Source organism: Apostichopus japonicus, chromosome 19, assembly GCF_037975245.1.
Source record: "Apostichopus japonicus isolate 1M-3 chromosome 19, ASM3797524v1, whole genome shotgun sequence".
Taxonomy (NCBI): domain Eukaryota; kingdom Metazoa; phylum Echinodermata; class Holothuroidea; order Aspidochirotida; family Stichopodidae; genus Apostichopus; species Apostichopus japonicus.
Genome location: NC_092579.1, coordinates 14,017,792 through 14,034,563, shown reverse-complemented (window position 1 = coordinate 14,034,563; position 16,772 = coordinate 14,017,792). Strand labels below are relative to the sequence as shown.

Genomic DNA, 16,772 nt, shown 5'->3' with positions numbered 1-16,772 from the left:
TGACTAATCACTTCAAAGTCACAACTTCCTGGCATATTATATGCAACTATAAATATATAATTTAATGATGTTTGTGTATATATAGACCAATAACATACGTACTGTATATATACCAAATTTAGCAGTACCTTACATCCAACACCTTTGGAAGAAGATAAGTTTTTAACGTTTTTAATATAATTGTAAACTTTTGCCAGGACCAAGCAACTGGACTGGCAATTAAGTAACAGCATTTGAATTGATGTTGACATACAGACAGACAGACACAATGCTATATCATAATCTCCTTTGGCTATGTCAATCAAGTTGCAAATTCCACTTTTTATTATTTTGATCTTTAATCTAACAAAATGAGTTTGTACTGAACCACAAAAGTGATTTTCCAGATTTTGCTTTTTTATTATGAAAGTGTCTTTAAAAATGTCTGTGATCCTCAAAGAAAACCTTCTGGGTTCCAAATGTAGGTCAAAAAATTAACCACATGTAGACACTAACCATAAGATTTTATTTCAAACATTTAACCAAATCCTGTGGGCTATTCTGAAACAAACATGTGAGAAATTAATTAGTGGTCTGCTCGTACATGTATGTTAGCTGCTTTGTTAAAACAATTATAATGCAATAGTGCAAACAAACAATAGTGCGGTAAACTAAAATAGGAGGTAAAAACTAAAGCAAAGTAATTCTGAGATTTTTTTTTTTTTTTTTTTTTTTTTTTTTTTTTTACAATTTAACCCTAATTTACTATTCTTCATATACAGTACTTAACCTCCAGAAAATGTGAGGAAGAAAACGGCTAATATTCTGAGGAATAATTGGAAAGGCTAGATAAAATGAAAGCTGTGAGTAGATTATAAGCTTAAAGTTCGGGGTCATACTGTAGGGGTCGAGTGATAATAAGGATTATCTTATACTTTTACTGAGAAATGTAAAATTATAAACTCCAAAACTTAAATTGCTTTGGGAGAAAAGAATTAAGCCATGTGTGAATTTAGTGAGACTCTGGGGCTCAATCCAATTAACATTGTTTAAGTATTTTCCTATAAACAATAAACATTATAGTCAAAATACTGTAGTATTGTACATTTGTGAAGTGAATATTCATAAAAGATCAGTTGGCCTACTTACAAAACAGACGGACAGATCAGTAGAAAGATTTCAACCATAAAATGAATGTGAAAATGCTTATCGGAACAGAAACTGTTCATCCGAAATAAAGTTTTGGAGTGATCTATCGTTTGTAATGGATGTCTTGAAGTGGTAACTTTAAACTAACAGAAATGGTTTTGTATGAGTCAGCTCTCGATTGGATAGTTTATATATAGCTTGAATGCTCAACGGTTTCAAATTCATGGGTTACACAATAATATATACAGAAGGCTGGCAAGTTTATGGAAGTAGTTTGGAATTAGCAGCCAATGAGAAATATACTGATATGTATATATACTGTACTTCATCTCAGATAAGTCTAGAAGGAGATTTAATATTCACCAGACGTTTAAAAAATAAGCAGATCAGTAGTATATATCTAACTTTAATACTGAAACCGCATGATAATTATAGATGTTGATCCCACTTAATTAATTAGTTAATGGTGGGATCATGCATGCTATTATATCACAACAAAGAACATATTTGTTTTTTACCTCATTTAAACTCTTTATTGAAGAAGAAATGTCAGAGAATTTTGAATGAATTACAAAGAGCAGAATATTGAATACATGGTACAGTATGTGGCCTAGCTAGTCTATGTGTAAACAAGATGTTTCCCATGTGTGTTTTCCACAGATTTTTCAACTCATTACAATATCAATTATATATATATCTCTATATATATATATATATATATATATATATGTATATGCTGTAGGTATCCATATATATAGAGGTATATGCATGTGGCTAGGTACATAGGTACAGTATATATGATATACGTATTTGGTAACCTAAAGCACGTAGTAACTCTGAGTTTCACGCCTGTGTGGCGATGTTACTACCTTATATCTTCTATGCACCGCTGGACGGTCTGTTACCATGGCGACACTTTGAGATGAGCTAAATTTTTGTTCATTCTGTCCATTGTATATATCTATATATGTCTCAATTGAGAATGATGTAGGCTTGGCTACAACATTATTTATCCAGAAATAGAAACACAGATTTTCTCAAAATTGTAAGCATTATATAATTATTGTCAGAAATATTTCAATATTTAATGTTCAAATTTGAGCTCACAAAGATTTATAAGCCAGCTGGGATCTACTCTACTTCAGTTCCTTGAAACGCAACCACTTGGCATGACAGACCTTTGCTTAAAAACATACTTTTATAAGTTAAAGTTAGTCCTGGATATAATTAATACAGAAAGATTTATCGTACTGTAGCTCTCTCGAAATCATGTTCAAGCTAGTGAAATATGTTTCTACGTTTAATACCGCAAATATTTCGCAGTCACTGCAAAAAACAATTCCGCACTGTGCATTGTATGAACATCATTAATGCTATATATATACAGCTGTGCACATGTATATATGTACTACATCAGCTGCATTCTAACAAACACAATGTTATTAACCAGATTATTATATTAATTAGTAACCCCAGCTGAGTACCTCACATGCTGTACACAATACCATTCCAATGTCATCTCATCTTTTCTATCGGACGATATCATTTTCTGCTTCAGAAGTATCATGGGGCCTAGCTATAAGTCTGCCAGTCCGTCTGTAGCATAATCACTGACTTAATTCATTGTAGTTGATGGAAGTACATGTGAGATTGCAGCATTCTCTGAGCTGCATGCCTAAGACTCAGTGTACAGTATTTCTTGGATATTTCCAAAGTACAACAAGTTTAACAGCCGAGTTTAGATCCTGCTGTTTTGTACGATCTTATCAAGCTGTGCACTTATCCATTGTCTGCAAAGGACGGTGGCTTATCTGAACATAACGTTGATGATAGTACAGTAATAAACACAAAATATTAAAATTATCCTAGTTTGTTGGATTTTGAAAAAGCACAGAACTTATTAGTTCACACAGGAGTTGAATCAGGGACCTTAATTACCTATACCCAATAATATGTTTTACTGACTTTCAAATTTTATATATATTTTTTTTTTAATTTCCTATAGTCAGCTACTTTTTATGTTGTTTCCCAAAAAGTTGAAATTTAACCAGCAAGGCTACATTTTTTGCTTCTACTAATCGCAACTTCATGTCTGTAAATGTCTGAGCTGTCCAGTTGCTCAGCTGTTAGTATTGGTCTTCACATCCATGTAAGATTGTTTGAATGTTAGATTCAAAAGATGTTGGAAATGATGCATGGGCATGAAATATAGTACTAGGTCATAGGTCATCCTGTACAGTGTCAAAGGTCACCAATTACATAAAAATTTGATTATAAGTTCTGTGTTTTTATTCACCAAAACAAAAAATTACTAGGGTATATGTAGGACTTTTATAAACCATTTTAAGTTCAATATTAATTAAATTATTTTATTTTTTATTTTTTTGAAGAATAATTAGGGTGACTTGCCATTATTAAATCACATACATACATACATACACACACACACACATACATACATACACACACATTCAGACCTCTGAATCTCATGCAGATGAATCGTATGAAATGCCAAGTACTGTACTATTTATAGCACTACAATGTAAAATGAATATAGCATCAAATTGATTAATAGGAACACTATATTACTGGATAATTTAGGCAAATTTTGTAACCAAATAAATGGTATCAATGAATAACTAAGACATCTCTGAGAGAGAAAGAATAAAATCTTGACTATTCTATCAATTAAGCCGAAAGAAAAGGGTTGACCAATTCAATGTTTACTGCAGTATAATCAACGAGCTTTCTATTTCATTTCAAAACCTTTCTATTTTAAATTTAATTAGACAATTAAAACTAACATGCTTTCAGTTTCTGCACACTTCATCATTACAATAACGATGCTTTCCTGTTAAAACTAGAAGTACTTTCATTACAAATATAAAATTACATAATAAATTACCATACAGTGTATTCACTACAGTGCACAACTGTGGAAAAGATAAATGGTTTTCTGATTTCTTTCCCACAGCCTATGGAAAGCCATCTGGACAGGAAGTACTATTTATGAATGTATTTATACCGTATTCAGTCATCTGAGTAGGCTTTGCCTACTGTATATACAAGACTGTAATAAAACCTGTCTCACTTTAACTTAACTTTTGACTTTATGTGAGTCCTACAGAAGTGTAGTGGTTGTGTTTGGTGGAGTTTATTAAGAGTACTAAAACAATAAAGCATACTGCTTGTTTACATAAATTCTATTAATTACTACAATCAATTTAAACCAGATTGAGGCATAGTAACTAATTAGTTACCAAGTAATGACCATAACAACTTCCACACCCTACTGTATTATTATGCAAAGTAATACTTCAGGCTACAAACAATATTAATTACAGTAGCACTGGATGGTGTTTAAAATCAGTACATCAGCTTGCTGAAGTGTATATTTGCTTTTACGAAAAATGTCATTTTCTTCTTATATCTCTCTGTGTATAACTGTACCAATAAATAAATTCTAGCAGCTAATCAATCATTTCATGAAATCTATATAAACTTATCAGATCATGTTGACATATAAATTATTAATTCCACACCTAATGAATACTAAGTTGACAAAACTCTCTGGCAACTCAGAAATCTCTGGACGTTCAAATTAATTCTTCATCAGTCCACTACTTCTGACAACATTGATACATGTAGTGTTGCACTAAGACATTGCAACGCCATCGCTCAAATGGCAGAATCCACTTTCCAACAATATATTTATATTATCACACTTTTGAAGGATACAGCAGTTACATGTATGTTTGAATTATATGAATGTCATCCTGCAATATGATTCCAGACAATGATACATTGGTTGTATATATGTATCATGGTTCAAAAGCATGTAACAACACACATCAATGCATGTCTACAGTAGCTCTCAGAAACCTCCCCACAAGCTATACATACGGTGATATCGTATACAGGAAGTTTAACTTTTACTATTAAGTCATTAACCTGGGCCATACGAAACCTATATATCCCTTAGGCTATCTTATCACGTACACGACAGAACAGCAGATCAAGCCACGAAAGAAGCATAATAAGAACACATTGCCGTTATTCGTACATGTTTAACTGAAGTGGAATCAAGTGGATTGACAAACATTTGTAAATCCTTCAAAAGAAGACTGAGTAAATTGATTGTCACAAGAAGACATGAATACTGTTTGAATGTGAGGTTGCTGTGTTGCCAAAAGAATTCAATTCCCAATCGAAAGGTTATCATAGTGTTTTTTGGAGTATTGGTTTAGCAAACAAGGATTGGTTGACTAACAAATATTTCACTTTAGTAGTATGAATTGGATTATACCTCACAATATACTCAAGTAATATTTACTAAAATGATTAAAAAGTTGGGGGATGAAAATGATCGTTTGTAGTAAGAACACAGATTGTACTATTGTGAGGTTAAAAGTACTTGTAATCTGTTTATACAGACCATGTCCTCTGTTTGGATTTGTTTTGGTTTATTGTGTATTAAAACATACTCAGTTTGTTGTTATAACCATTGATTCAGCTACGTATGTACAGTTTATTGCAACTGCACATACTGTAGAGAAGTATAAGGCACCTGTTTCCTCTTTTTACTATAGTAGGGTGATATGTAGGGCTTGGATCATACTGTACTGTACAACATGGAATGCAACAGTAGAACAGATAGGTGGTTTGATGGCAGTAGGCCTGACTTTACCTGACTGATAACAGCTCTAAATGCCATCCTACATAGAGAGAATGTTGCAGACCTGACTGTTAACAGCTATAAACACCATCATAGAGAGAGTGCTAAAGACCTGACTTCACTGACTGATTAAAGCACTAAACACCATCATACAGAGAGAGTGTTATAGGCCTGACTTGACTGTTACCAGCTATAAACACCATCATACAGAGAGAGTGCTATAGGCCTGACTTTACCTGACTGTTACCAGCTATAAACACCATCATACAGAGAGAGTGCTATAGGCCTGACTTTACCTGACTGTTACCAGCTATAAACACCATCATACAGAGAGAGTGCTATAGGCCTGACTTTACCTGACTGATAACAGCTCTATAAACACCATCATATAGAGAGAGTGCTATAGGCCTTACTTTACCTGACTGTTACCAGCTATAAACACCATCATACAGAGAGAGTGCTATAGGCCTGACTTTACCTGACTGTTACCAGCTATAAACACCATCATACAGAGAGAGTGCTATAGGCCTGACTTTACCTGACTGATAACAGCTATAAACACCATCATATAGAGAGAGTGCTATAGGCCTTACTTTACCTGACTGTTACCAGCTATAAACACCATCATACAGAGAGAGTGCTATAGGCCTGACTTTACCTGACTGTTACCAGCTATAAACACCATCATACAGAGAGAGTGCTATAGGCCTGACTTTACCTGACTGATAACAGCTATAAACACCATCATATAGAGAGAGTGCTATAGGCCTGACTTTACCTGACTGTTACCAGCTATAAACACCATCATACAGAGAGAGTGCTATAGGCCTGACTTGACTTGACTGTTAACAGCTATAAAAGCCATCATACAGAGAGAGTGTGACGGTTTGTAGGAGAGACAAGACAATTGAGGATTGGGATATAACATATACTGTATATTTAAAGGATTGTATAGTAGTTCTAACTGAGGACCCCATGCAATTTGATTAATGAATGCTTCATCATATCTCATTACCTAAAAGAAAGTTTACAGATTTGATTGAGTGAACTGGAATGTCCTGACTATGTACTTAGCTGAAGTTAAAAACTATGTTTACAATAGATGAATCGCAAACAACATCAAAATTAGATTAGGTAATTATTAATGAGGAGAAATGTGTAATATACTGTACACAATGTAAAGCCATCAGACCTTCAGTTTTGTTGAAATCAAGGCTATGACGTCACTTCTATTATAGAATAGTGACTTCCATAGCTAGCACTGAAGTGCTTTTCAGCTGAAGTTTTCCATTTTTGCATAGCCAGTATCATTACAACCAAGTTTTAATGAATAACTTTGGAGGAGATATTATATTATACTAGTTTGGTCTGTTTGATGGCGTTTCATTTGTACATGGCGGGCTTGTGTTAAACTATCGACTAGTGAGTATAGCAATTAACACCATAAAAGTACAGTACAGTAAACTTTGTTGAATGAATTTCTATGACGACCATGCACTTAAAAGAAACTGTACAAAAGTTTTCTATAGAGCGTAAGTTTCGATGTGGCCAGCACTCTTTGAATATTAAATTCAACTCAAGGTTTTATAGCAGAAACCCTTCAAATTGCGATAAGTATATCCATAAAAACCACTTACAATTTGTTAACTCCCCAATTTAAAGTGGTTAATAGATTTAAATATGCTTGCAAGGTATATACAGTGCACCATAAGTAAATGATGCTAAAATGGGCAACCAGTACCGTAGTATGGTAATTAACGTATTATATATATAGTATTCTCACGATGGATCACATGGAGGTGCACCTTGATATTCCTGCATAATTCATAGGTCTGGAACTTTACATCCAACCAGACATCCATGTGTAGAGTATTCTACATACCACAGTAAATGTGTACTTTTCACCCAAAATGCAATTATAAAACTTGATACAAAAACATGCAAAGAATATAATTTATTAACCGTTGATGGGCAATTATTAATAATTTTACAAAACACTTTGTGGAATTCACTGCAATATCAAAGTAAATTCAGTCAGAAAAATTTTAATTGTTTGATCCAGATCCTTCCCCCCCCCCCATTTTTTACCCCCCATATCTCAATAACCTCCAATCACAATGTGTCCACCCAGGTTCTACCATATAGTACTCTTGGTCTTCCAGAAAGTACTGGTAGCTTGACATTCCCAAACAAACTACAGTACCAGTTCAACCATGCAGCCCATAGGGGGGAAGAAAGAAAGGAATTTTTGTGATATTTAGGCCTTTTCAAATTTGAGCAGTTTGTACAGTTTATCCAGCTGGTATTATTTATGACTGACTAACAATTATAAATCATCATTAATTATCATTGTTGGTTCACAGTGAGCGACAGTCCTTGCAGGTTATTTGCTGTGAAAAAAAATATATATATATATGTATAAATATATATATTCTTTGCATCAAACAACATTGTTTTATATAGTTTTGCCATTGATCGAGATCTTGTGCGAAATGAAATCTGCTTACATATAATTATAGAAAGTATAACCAACTGCTTTAATATTTTTTTATTCTTTCGAATCCTTTATCAATCATTAAAGAATCAACTTCAATGCTATCAAAGAAATCATTTTTATTTCTCTTTTCTTTTCAGTTTTGCATTGCATATTTTACACTTGGTATGGTATGGTTGGTATGTTGAGTTGCAATCATTTGCAAAGCCCACTTGTGGTTGCTAAAAACACACTGTAGCAAATATCCCAAATAAAACTAAAAGGACATAGCTGGTAACAGAGGAAAGTAAATATACAAAAGATGCACGACATCATAGCTCAATGTATATATTTCAAATGTTTACACCCAAATTATATGGTTTTATTTTTAAACCACTTTTGAAAAGAGTTGTTTACTTTTAACAAATGTCGGCAGATATTAAAAGTATCTGAACTATACACAATTCACATCCAACAGCGATGATGATTGACAAGAATTAACAACAAAAAAGAACCCAATTCCACTATTCTGTTAGGTGAGAATGAATATTGTAGTGACATATTGTATATTAATCTTACAATTTGTATGTTGTGTTTTTAATTTGAACACAACTACTGTACAGTAGTTGGATTGCAGCAACTTTGAGCAAGTTCAGAAAAGATAAAGAGATCCCAGTATTACTTCACATAGATATCAGTTATTGCTTCCTCTTTCAGATTTTTGTATCACATTCAAGTTTCCTTTCGTAAGAGACTGTTTCAAATCTGCATCTTTCATTGCACTCTACATGCAGATACTTATCTTGCTACTTGCTAAGTGTGAAAACGGTCGGTGGTTGCACTGCACTATTATAACCTATAGCTCTCACCCTGTATCAAAAAAGAATAAAAAATTGCTTGCTAGGAAATTTAACAAGGGTTCCAACTTAATCACTATACTTTTGATAAATTTGGCAAGTTAAGAAGAAGTTTAACTTCTCTATAAAAGAGTCTAATCATTATTTGGAAAATTTTGTTGGCTTACCAACAATTAATATATTAGGTATACCAAATCTGTAACAAGTTGGATCCCATATTCATAATGGAATGACCCAACTACACCAATGTAGTTGAACACACACTAAGACTACATTATCAGCTTTGTTGCATCATTAAAGTCTCAGAGTTAGAAATTACCTTCAAACCTGGAGAAAGTAAGCCATTTTTTCAACAAGTAGATCAACTGTTTATCCTACCGTAGGACTATATATATGACCTGCAACCTATACTCTTATATTGTACTTGATGTATAAGCATAAGAGTCAAGGCCAATATTGGTTCCCCGTAAAAGAATGGATTATCCCTGTATGTGTTGTCTGAATAAGAAGTAAAAATACAAATATCAAGTTTCCATAGCTATCATGTAGTTTCATAATATTGTGAACTGCATTGAATTTGAGACAGGTTTTATAACAGAGATATACACTGTTTTTACATTAACGCCTATCTGCTGTAACTTGATCTTTGTTGATCTTGGATATAAATGTTCAAAACATACAAAAACCTCCCTCGATCATTAACTCTGTGCAGCATTACACTACTGTAGTGATTGGATATCAGATCTGGGAAATAAAGGATCAGAATGAAATAACAAAAACCAGGTTTGGATATTTACAAGCGATGAGCTTACCTGTCTCCTCACAACCTCAGCACTCTGGCTCTACATCACCTAGAGTCAACTGGTAACCTTTTAACACTGTGACCAGACCCCGCCGGTCAAACACCTCCCTTCTCATTCTAGCATCCAAAGTGCTTCGATTGTATTTTATAGAAATTGTTATTGATTCGAGCGAGAGTGCAGTAGGGCGAGAGTGCTGAGGTTATCAGGAGGCAAGTTAGTGAGAAGTGAAGCAAACTTATTTCATGGTTCATCTAAGTTTTACTACAATTTCAACATAGCCCACCTCAGAAACTTTACCGAAACTTTAAAAAACCAACACTGGAATTGTTTGTTGCGTTCAGACTTCAGAATGGTAGATTTTGGAAGGAAGAGGAAGTGGATGTTGACCCTGAAGGGGGTCAATGGGGGTGCAGTATTAAAATATTTTAACCTTTCCATGCACGTTATAGTGAAGTACATATGTTGAAATGAAGAAAGTTAAGAGAGGAGTAAAGTACAAGTTTTACACTAATACTAATGGCACCTATCTTGCAAAGAGATTTATAAGTCCTACATGACATTTAACAAAAGGTGCTCTATAGCAGCGATCTAGGAGAAAGGTGAATATGATAAGAGTTTGAGAAGTCAATTCCGGCTTAAATTACCAGTTTTAAAGGAACACATCCTTTGTACAAGCGCCTTATCTCAGATGCTACGCTCTAGCAACATCATGCACCATGTTTATTCTACAGTACTTCTGGTACTAAAGTGTCCCTTTAAGATGAACATTAAACAACGTAATCGATGCAATATCAGTTCTGCCATGCACGCACTCTCCTTATATTACAAATCCAATGTGTTAAATAACTGTGAAACACCGAAAAGTACATCTCTTTCTGAGCTACCGTTTGGGAAATCTCTAACTTCCTTCCTCCTCATACACTTGTACACTGTAAATATTGTACATATATTATATAATTAAAATTGTGCAATTAATGAAATATCTAGATGGTACTTGTGTAAAAAAAAAAATAAAAAAAATCTTAATGACAGAGGTGAGGTCAGAAAACAAGAGGTTTAACATCCGATCCGACTCGAATAGCAGTATTTTGTTAACCTGCATTCTATGAACGAGGAAGTGCAACGATCCTACAAAGTAACTTGAATCAAAACTTCCTTCTGCTCAACTTTCAAAACAACACAATCTCTTCCAGTTTGCATTTCGAACAAATTAAGGCCCCGGAGATATTTCCTACACAATAAAATTGTGTAGGAAAGTGTCAACATGTATCCCTGCAGGCTGTGAAAGGTGATTTTTCAAACTGTCTAAACACTGGACCTGAATGGGCTGCACATTTCATGTTTTACATTTTGCCAACATTTCGTTATTTCTGTAAATAAATTCCTTAAGTCAAATAAGATGACGCATTTAGAGTTTCCTGTTGTAGGTTAATAATCAAGTAGAAGTTGTAAGTTATCATGCGCAAGGTTAATGCCGTAGTAATTAGCGTTTTTGTTTCCTTCCAATAATAATTTAAAGCTATAGATCATTGAACATAAAAGCAAATATCCAAATACTTCTACAGTACTTCATGCTCAAGATTTACAATTAACACAACATAATGAACTTGAATTTTACAGTATGACACACATCATCTCTAGCATTAAATCATATTCATTCATACTTAGTAAAGATTCCTAAATCCTATTGGTCCATTCAGGTCAGCTGACCGTGGTTAATCCTGTGAGTAACGCACGGTAAAATTACGGGGCATCACTTTAATAAATCTTTGGTTATATGTAACCAAAAATGTTTTGTTTTATGATTTTTCCCCCAACACAAATGGTAGTGTATGAATGAACGGGGTTAATCAACGGTCTAGCGTGCGTTACTCACATGATTAATGCACTCCGGGTGTTAATGCTATCGCTGGATGCACTCCGGCTCCGCCCTCGTGCATCGCTTGCATTATCCCCCGATCGTGCATTAATCCTGTGAGTAACGCACGCTAGACCGTTGATTAACCCCTTAATCAACAGCATAGATGGAAATGGAGACCTGACATAACGAAATGCATAGCTGTGTTGATTCTCCATCTTAGGATTATAGAAAAAGAAAACAAGTATGGAGGGATATGACAGCATACTAAGGAATGAAAACATTTTCATAACGCCTTTGAGGGTTTCACATGTCGATATCAAATGACATTTGACACCACAAAAAACAATGAGGAACTTGTACTAATTATTTGGCTACCCACATACCAATTTGAAGACACCTTTCACCCACATAGATTCTTCAGATATCATGTTTGCCTGGCCTGCCTATGGCAAGTAACAAGATATTGATATATATATATATATATATATATATATATATATATATATATATATATATATATATACATATAAATATAAATATAACATAAACTTATTTTCACTAAAGTAAAAGGATAACACAGCACTACTCACTCTAAGTCGATCATTATTGTATTTTGTTAACACAAAATTTATCAAAGATGTAAATATGTGATGATGAACAAATGTATAATCAAAAATATAAGCTCTGGAACTAGAGATTTGGAACTACCTGTAGTCTGAAGAAACTCTACACTGCAGTCAGCTCAACGCATGGTAATTTACATATAATGCTGGACATCCTGTACAGCGAAGATATATTAACTCTGGTGTAAACATTTACTCAATTGGTGAGAATGATTCACTAATTGACCAAGGGTTAGCGGTTACAGGAAATTAGTGCCCTTTTGTTTTTACTCAGCGGACACACCAGGGACCAAGGAAATGTTTGTTTACATAAATTTGACAAAGCACAAGAACCATGTTTATAAATATGAGGGGGGAGGGGGGTGGCGGGATGAAGATCTTGTTTTAACTCAGGGATGTACCTTCTAAAGCTGTCCCCAGAGGCTTCAACATTTGAGAATGGGTGGTGGATCAGCGTCGAACGAGAGAAGGAGTAGCACTCCAGAGCGAAAAGATCGAGATGGCTGTTTACAAATCAATTAGCTGGTTATCATAACTACAAGGTGTACGCCGGTCAGTGATTTTTTTGCGGCCTGTGAGATGTCTCAAGAAAAAAAAAAAAACCAATCTGTTTTCCATCATCACAAAAAACGATCTAGCTGCTTAGAATTTATCTGCACTAATGATGCTGTCAGGTAGGTCACCATTATCACCATTAATTATAAACTGTACTGTATTGACACTATGTTTTTGTGAATACAGATTAGTACACACACCTATTGCTTGAAAGTCCTCTGAATCAAAGGTTTGAAATCAACAGCAGGTCTTTGGTGAGTTGCGGCCCTGACAATCTTTCACTCCTAAAATCTGGCCCATTCATTCAAAAAGGTTGCCCACCCCTGGTGTACGCTATCTTGATAGACTAGCCCTAGCCTGCGCTTGTGCAGAATAAGTGATGGTGGAAAGAATGGGTGAGACATCTCAGGTCGTGTGATCCCCGAGAGTGTAGACGACAACCCTGATTGACCTTGCAGGGTCGAATACAATTTTCCGAGATCTGGACAAATTTCGGCGGCACACCGAAACGTTTTTCCTGGGGCTACTAATGAACTACATTATTCACAGAATCTAGTCTGGTATATGATATAGCTTTAAAACTTGACCAAGCGCAAGTATATGAAAGCTTACTCAGAACAAAGTTCTGGGTCAGGCTAATGAATTGCATCATTGGACTGCGTGTGTCAAACAATATCTAATAAGTGATCAGAAACAATTCAAGAAAGCTGCTTTATGCTAATGAGGTACAACATGGGATTATGACACAAACAATTCTTCAAATCGAATGCTGCTTTAAGTATAAGCAATAGTCTCTCTATCTCTCTGGGTGTCAGAAAACAGCTGACTTCCTTTCTTCTAGTGGTACTTCCCGTGTCTTAGAATAACCTACCTTTTGACCTGCACTAACATGATACAAAAAAAGCTTATTTGATGGGTCCATATGAGATATGATACATAATTGTTTACGTACCCAACTGAGTCAACCGATCTTGCTTCAAAAGAAAAATTGGCACTATAACCATCGCTACAGGATGAGACTTTAATGTCAAGTTATCTTAGAACTATTGCAGGGCTACAAGAATATGAATGGTACCAGAAATATGAGTACAGAAGGAGGGGGGTGGGTGGGGGGGTAGGAATCCTATACATCTCTCTTTACCTCCCTCTCCAATCCAATCAATGAAACAATGCCAAATGCTGTCTAAGCTAGATTCTTAAAGTTATATATAAGATATATATTGATAAACTTGACTATAAAAGAATAGATAAAAACTGAAAAAATTTGACAGAAAAGAAAGCAGGTTACCTCGGCTTTGGCTTTGTTTTCACTCAAGTAGGCTTTCTGATTCTGCGATATGAACTTCCATTCATGGTCCAGTTTGTTTTCCACTGGAAGCAGGAGCTCTTTCCGTAAATTATGAACCTGTCAATGTAAGGTAATGTGGGGGGTGTGTAAAGTGAAATATTTTATTTTTGGGCAAGCTATTTATACACTACAGTATAACAGCATACCGGTTTGTATTACTGATAGCTGCAATGAAGTCTAAGCACTGTGTCATCATTAATTTCACAATTCAGCGAATCTTGGTATATTTGAATCACAAAATGCTTTAAAAAGCAGCTTTCTGCCTTAATTTTTGATGAATTTCTGATATTATTTCGTTACCAAAATGCCATTGCAACGCAATTTATTTACGCTTAACTAATTTATTTCTAATTCAAATATTGAAGTAAAACATGCAATTTAGTAATTTACATCATTTTGAAGAAAAGAAATTGCTTCTTTGCTATTTTGTAACATTAAACAGGATAAAAGTGCGTGGGTCTGATGGACATTTCCAGATTCAAAATTAATCAGTAATATTAACAAACTACATACTGACTGTCCATTTGGGTGACAACATTTGCATATTCCTAGCACTGTTTTCAGGTTATCTATAGGAATGACCGGTTTTTACATCAATTTTTTCATCTGTTTTTTTCAATAACACAATGTATCTAGATTCGGTATTAACTATAAACATGAAAAGACCCTCTCAGATATCTAGACTATGATTCAGAAAGAAAATATAGATTGGTAAGTATAGAATGTCAAATAGGCATTAATCATTTAAAGTATTTTCAGAACAAGGTAAGCTTTTGGTAAGTGAGCTTCCATATATCAATACGAATGAAATACTTGCTTCCTGAAAGTAATAAACATTTGCTAAGTCAAAATTTTTTAGCTGTTTTCATTATCAATAAACATTATCATCGAACCCGTTGCTGTCCAAACAAGCCCTACCCCGGATATAGCATGCACATTGTCAAATAACGTTATTTAAAGTGTACTGTTGCTAAGGACTAAAAAGAATAGTTTTCATTCTTTCATAATGTTCTTTCTAATCAAACATAATTATTAAATCCAATCAGGTATTTGATAGCGAGCTCTCTTACTATTTTCATGGACTGACAAACACAAATTAACTTTACTTTTGTATATTAACAAGATCTTCTACAACAGGGCTCACCCTCACTTTCACTCATTCTTTAATTGCTGCTACTTTAAATTAACAAGTTTTAATTGTGTCATTTTCTGTTTTGCCACCCATTTTTAATCATGCAGTTTAAGTTCACCTCCTCTATCTTCTCAGCCTTTCACCTTAATCTGATGCAAAACAAGGACATTTGCTTACACGCGAGTACAATATACGATACTGCTGAACCAGACCATGAAGAAAAACTGCCGACAGTCATTTTATTTGTTAAAATATTCTACACTTCAAAAATCATACTGTAAGCAATATTTGTTACTTTCCAAATAAAATGTATTTATTTCTGTACAGATTAGATGTACTGACTGAAGTATCAACTCTGTACACACACAGTACTGACACAGAAGTAGCTTTGTTATTAAACTATGCCGAAAGTAATTGCTTGTTCAACGATCCACACTTTAAACGATGTCATTCTGTAAATAAATCCACAATTTTACTCAGTATCATTCTCACCAAAGCATCTCGTTCAGCCTCGATCTGTCGGTAGGTTTCCGCTATCTGTAACATTGATTGACCTGAGTGGAGAATGAGATGCGACAATTAATAACAGCAATAAAGAACGTTTATATTAAGGAAGGAAAAAACAAATTTGGGAAATACAAGTGTCTTTCATTACGATACATGCGATACAGGCAGTTTGAGCAGAAGGAGGCACATGTTAGAACTTGTGTGTAGGATTGCCTCTCTAGCTTCAACCTGCAACAGACAGACCAAATAATCATACCTGCAGTGTACAGTATGTTACGTAGGTATGGTGAGACTTGTATTACCTTAAATGAAATCATTTTTTGAAGGATCGCAGTTGTAATTACGACAAAGATTGAATAAAGTAACGACAAATATCACCATGGATATCAAGAAATCCATCTCTCAATGAATGGCAAGGTAGTTGAATGTTGATTTAACCATGCTTTCTTTGCTGGGGGTGTCAGGGTTTGCTCAGTACTCACCAGGGTTCCCCCGGTTCAATATCTGTTCTGGTGATCTAGTTGATTAGTACATTTAATCTTTCACAAATTATTCCTTTGGCAAAATTACTGTAAGTTTACCTTACTGTATGTCGTACACTAAAAAGATCAAGTTAATACAATAATTATGAAACTTGATCTTGTGACAAAACGTGTCACATTTCAGAGCCAAGTTTTCTTCTTTTCATATTTAAAGCAAATTGGATCAATTAAGTTGACAATGTTAATTAACTCTGTTTAGTTCGCCCTCATACAGATATACATTACACAGATCACTAACAACACGTACACACATGTTGGTGGAAAAATA

The 16,772-nt window shown here is 34.4% G+C and overlaps 1 protein-coding gene across 3 annotated transcripts in view; it reads right to left on the bottom strand.

Moving 5' to 3' along the window:
• The window catches only part of LOC139960648 (BAR/IMD domain-containing adapter protein 2-like), an 86,103-nt gene that overhangs the window by 41,842 nt on the left and 27,489 nt on the right, over positions 1–16,772 (bottom strand). For all 3 annotated transcript variants that reach the window (XM_071959186.1, XM_071959188.1, XM_071959189.1), the window contains exons 4-5: positions 15,948–16,009; positions 14,264–14,380 (exon numbers count right to left, since the gene is read on the bottom strand). In XM_071959186.1, coding sequence (XP_071815287.1) covers positions 14,264–14,380; positions 15,948–16,009 — 179 coding nt within the window. The remainder of the gene's footprint in view (positions 1–14,263; positions 14,381–15,947; positions 16,010–16,772) is intronic.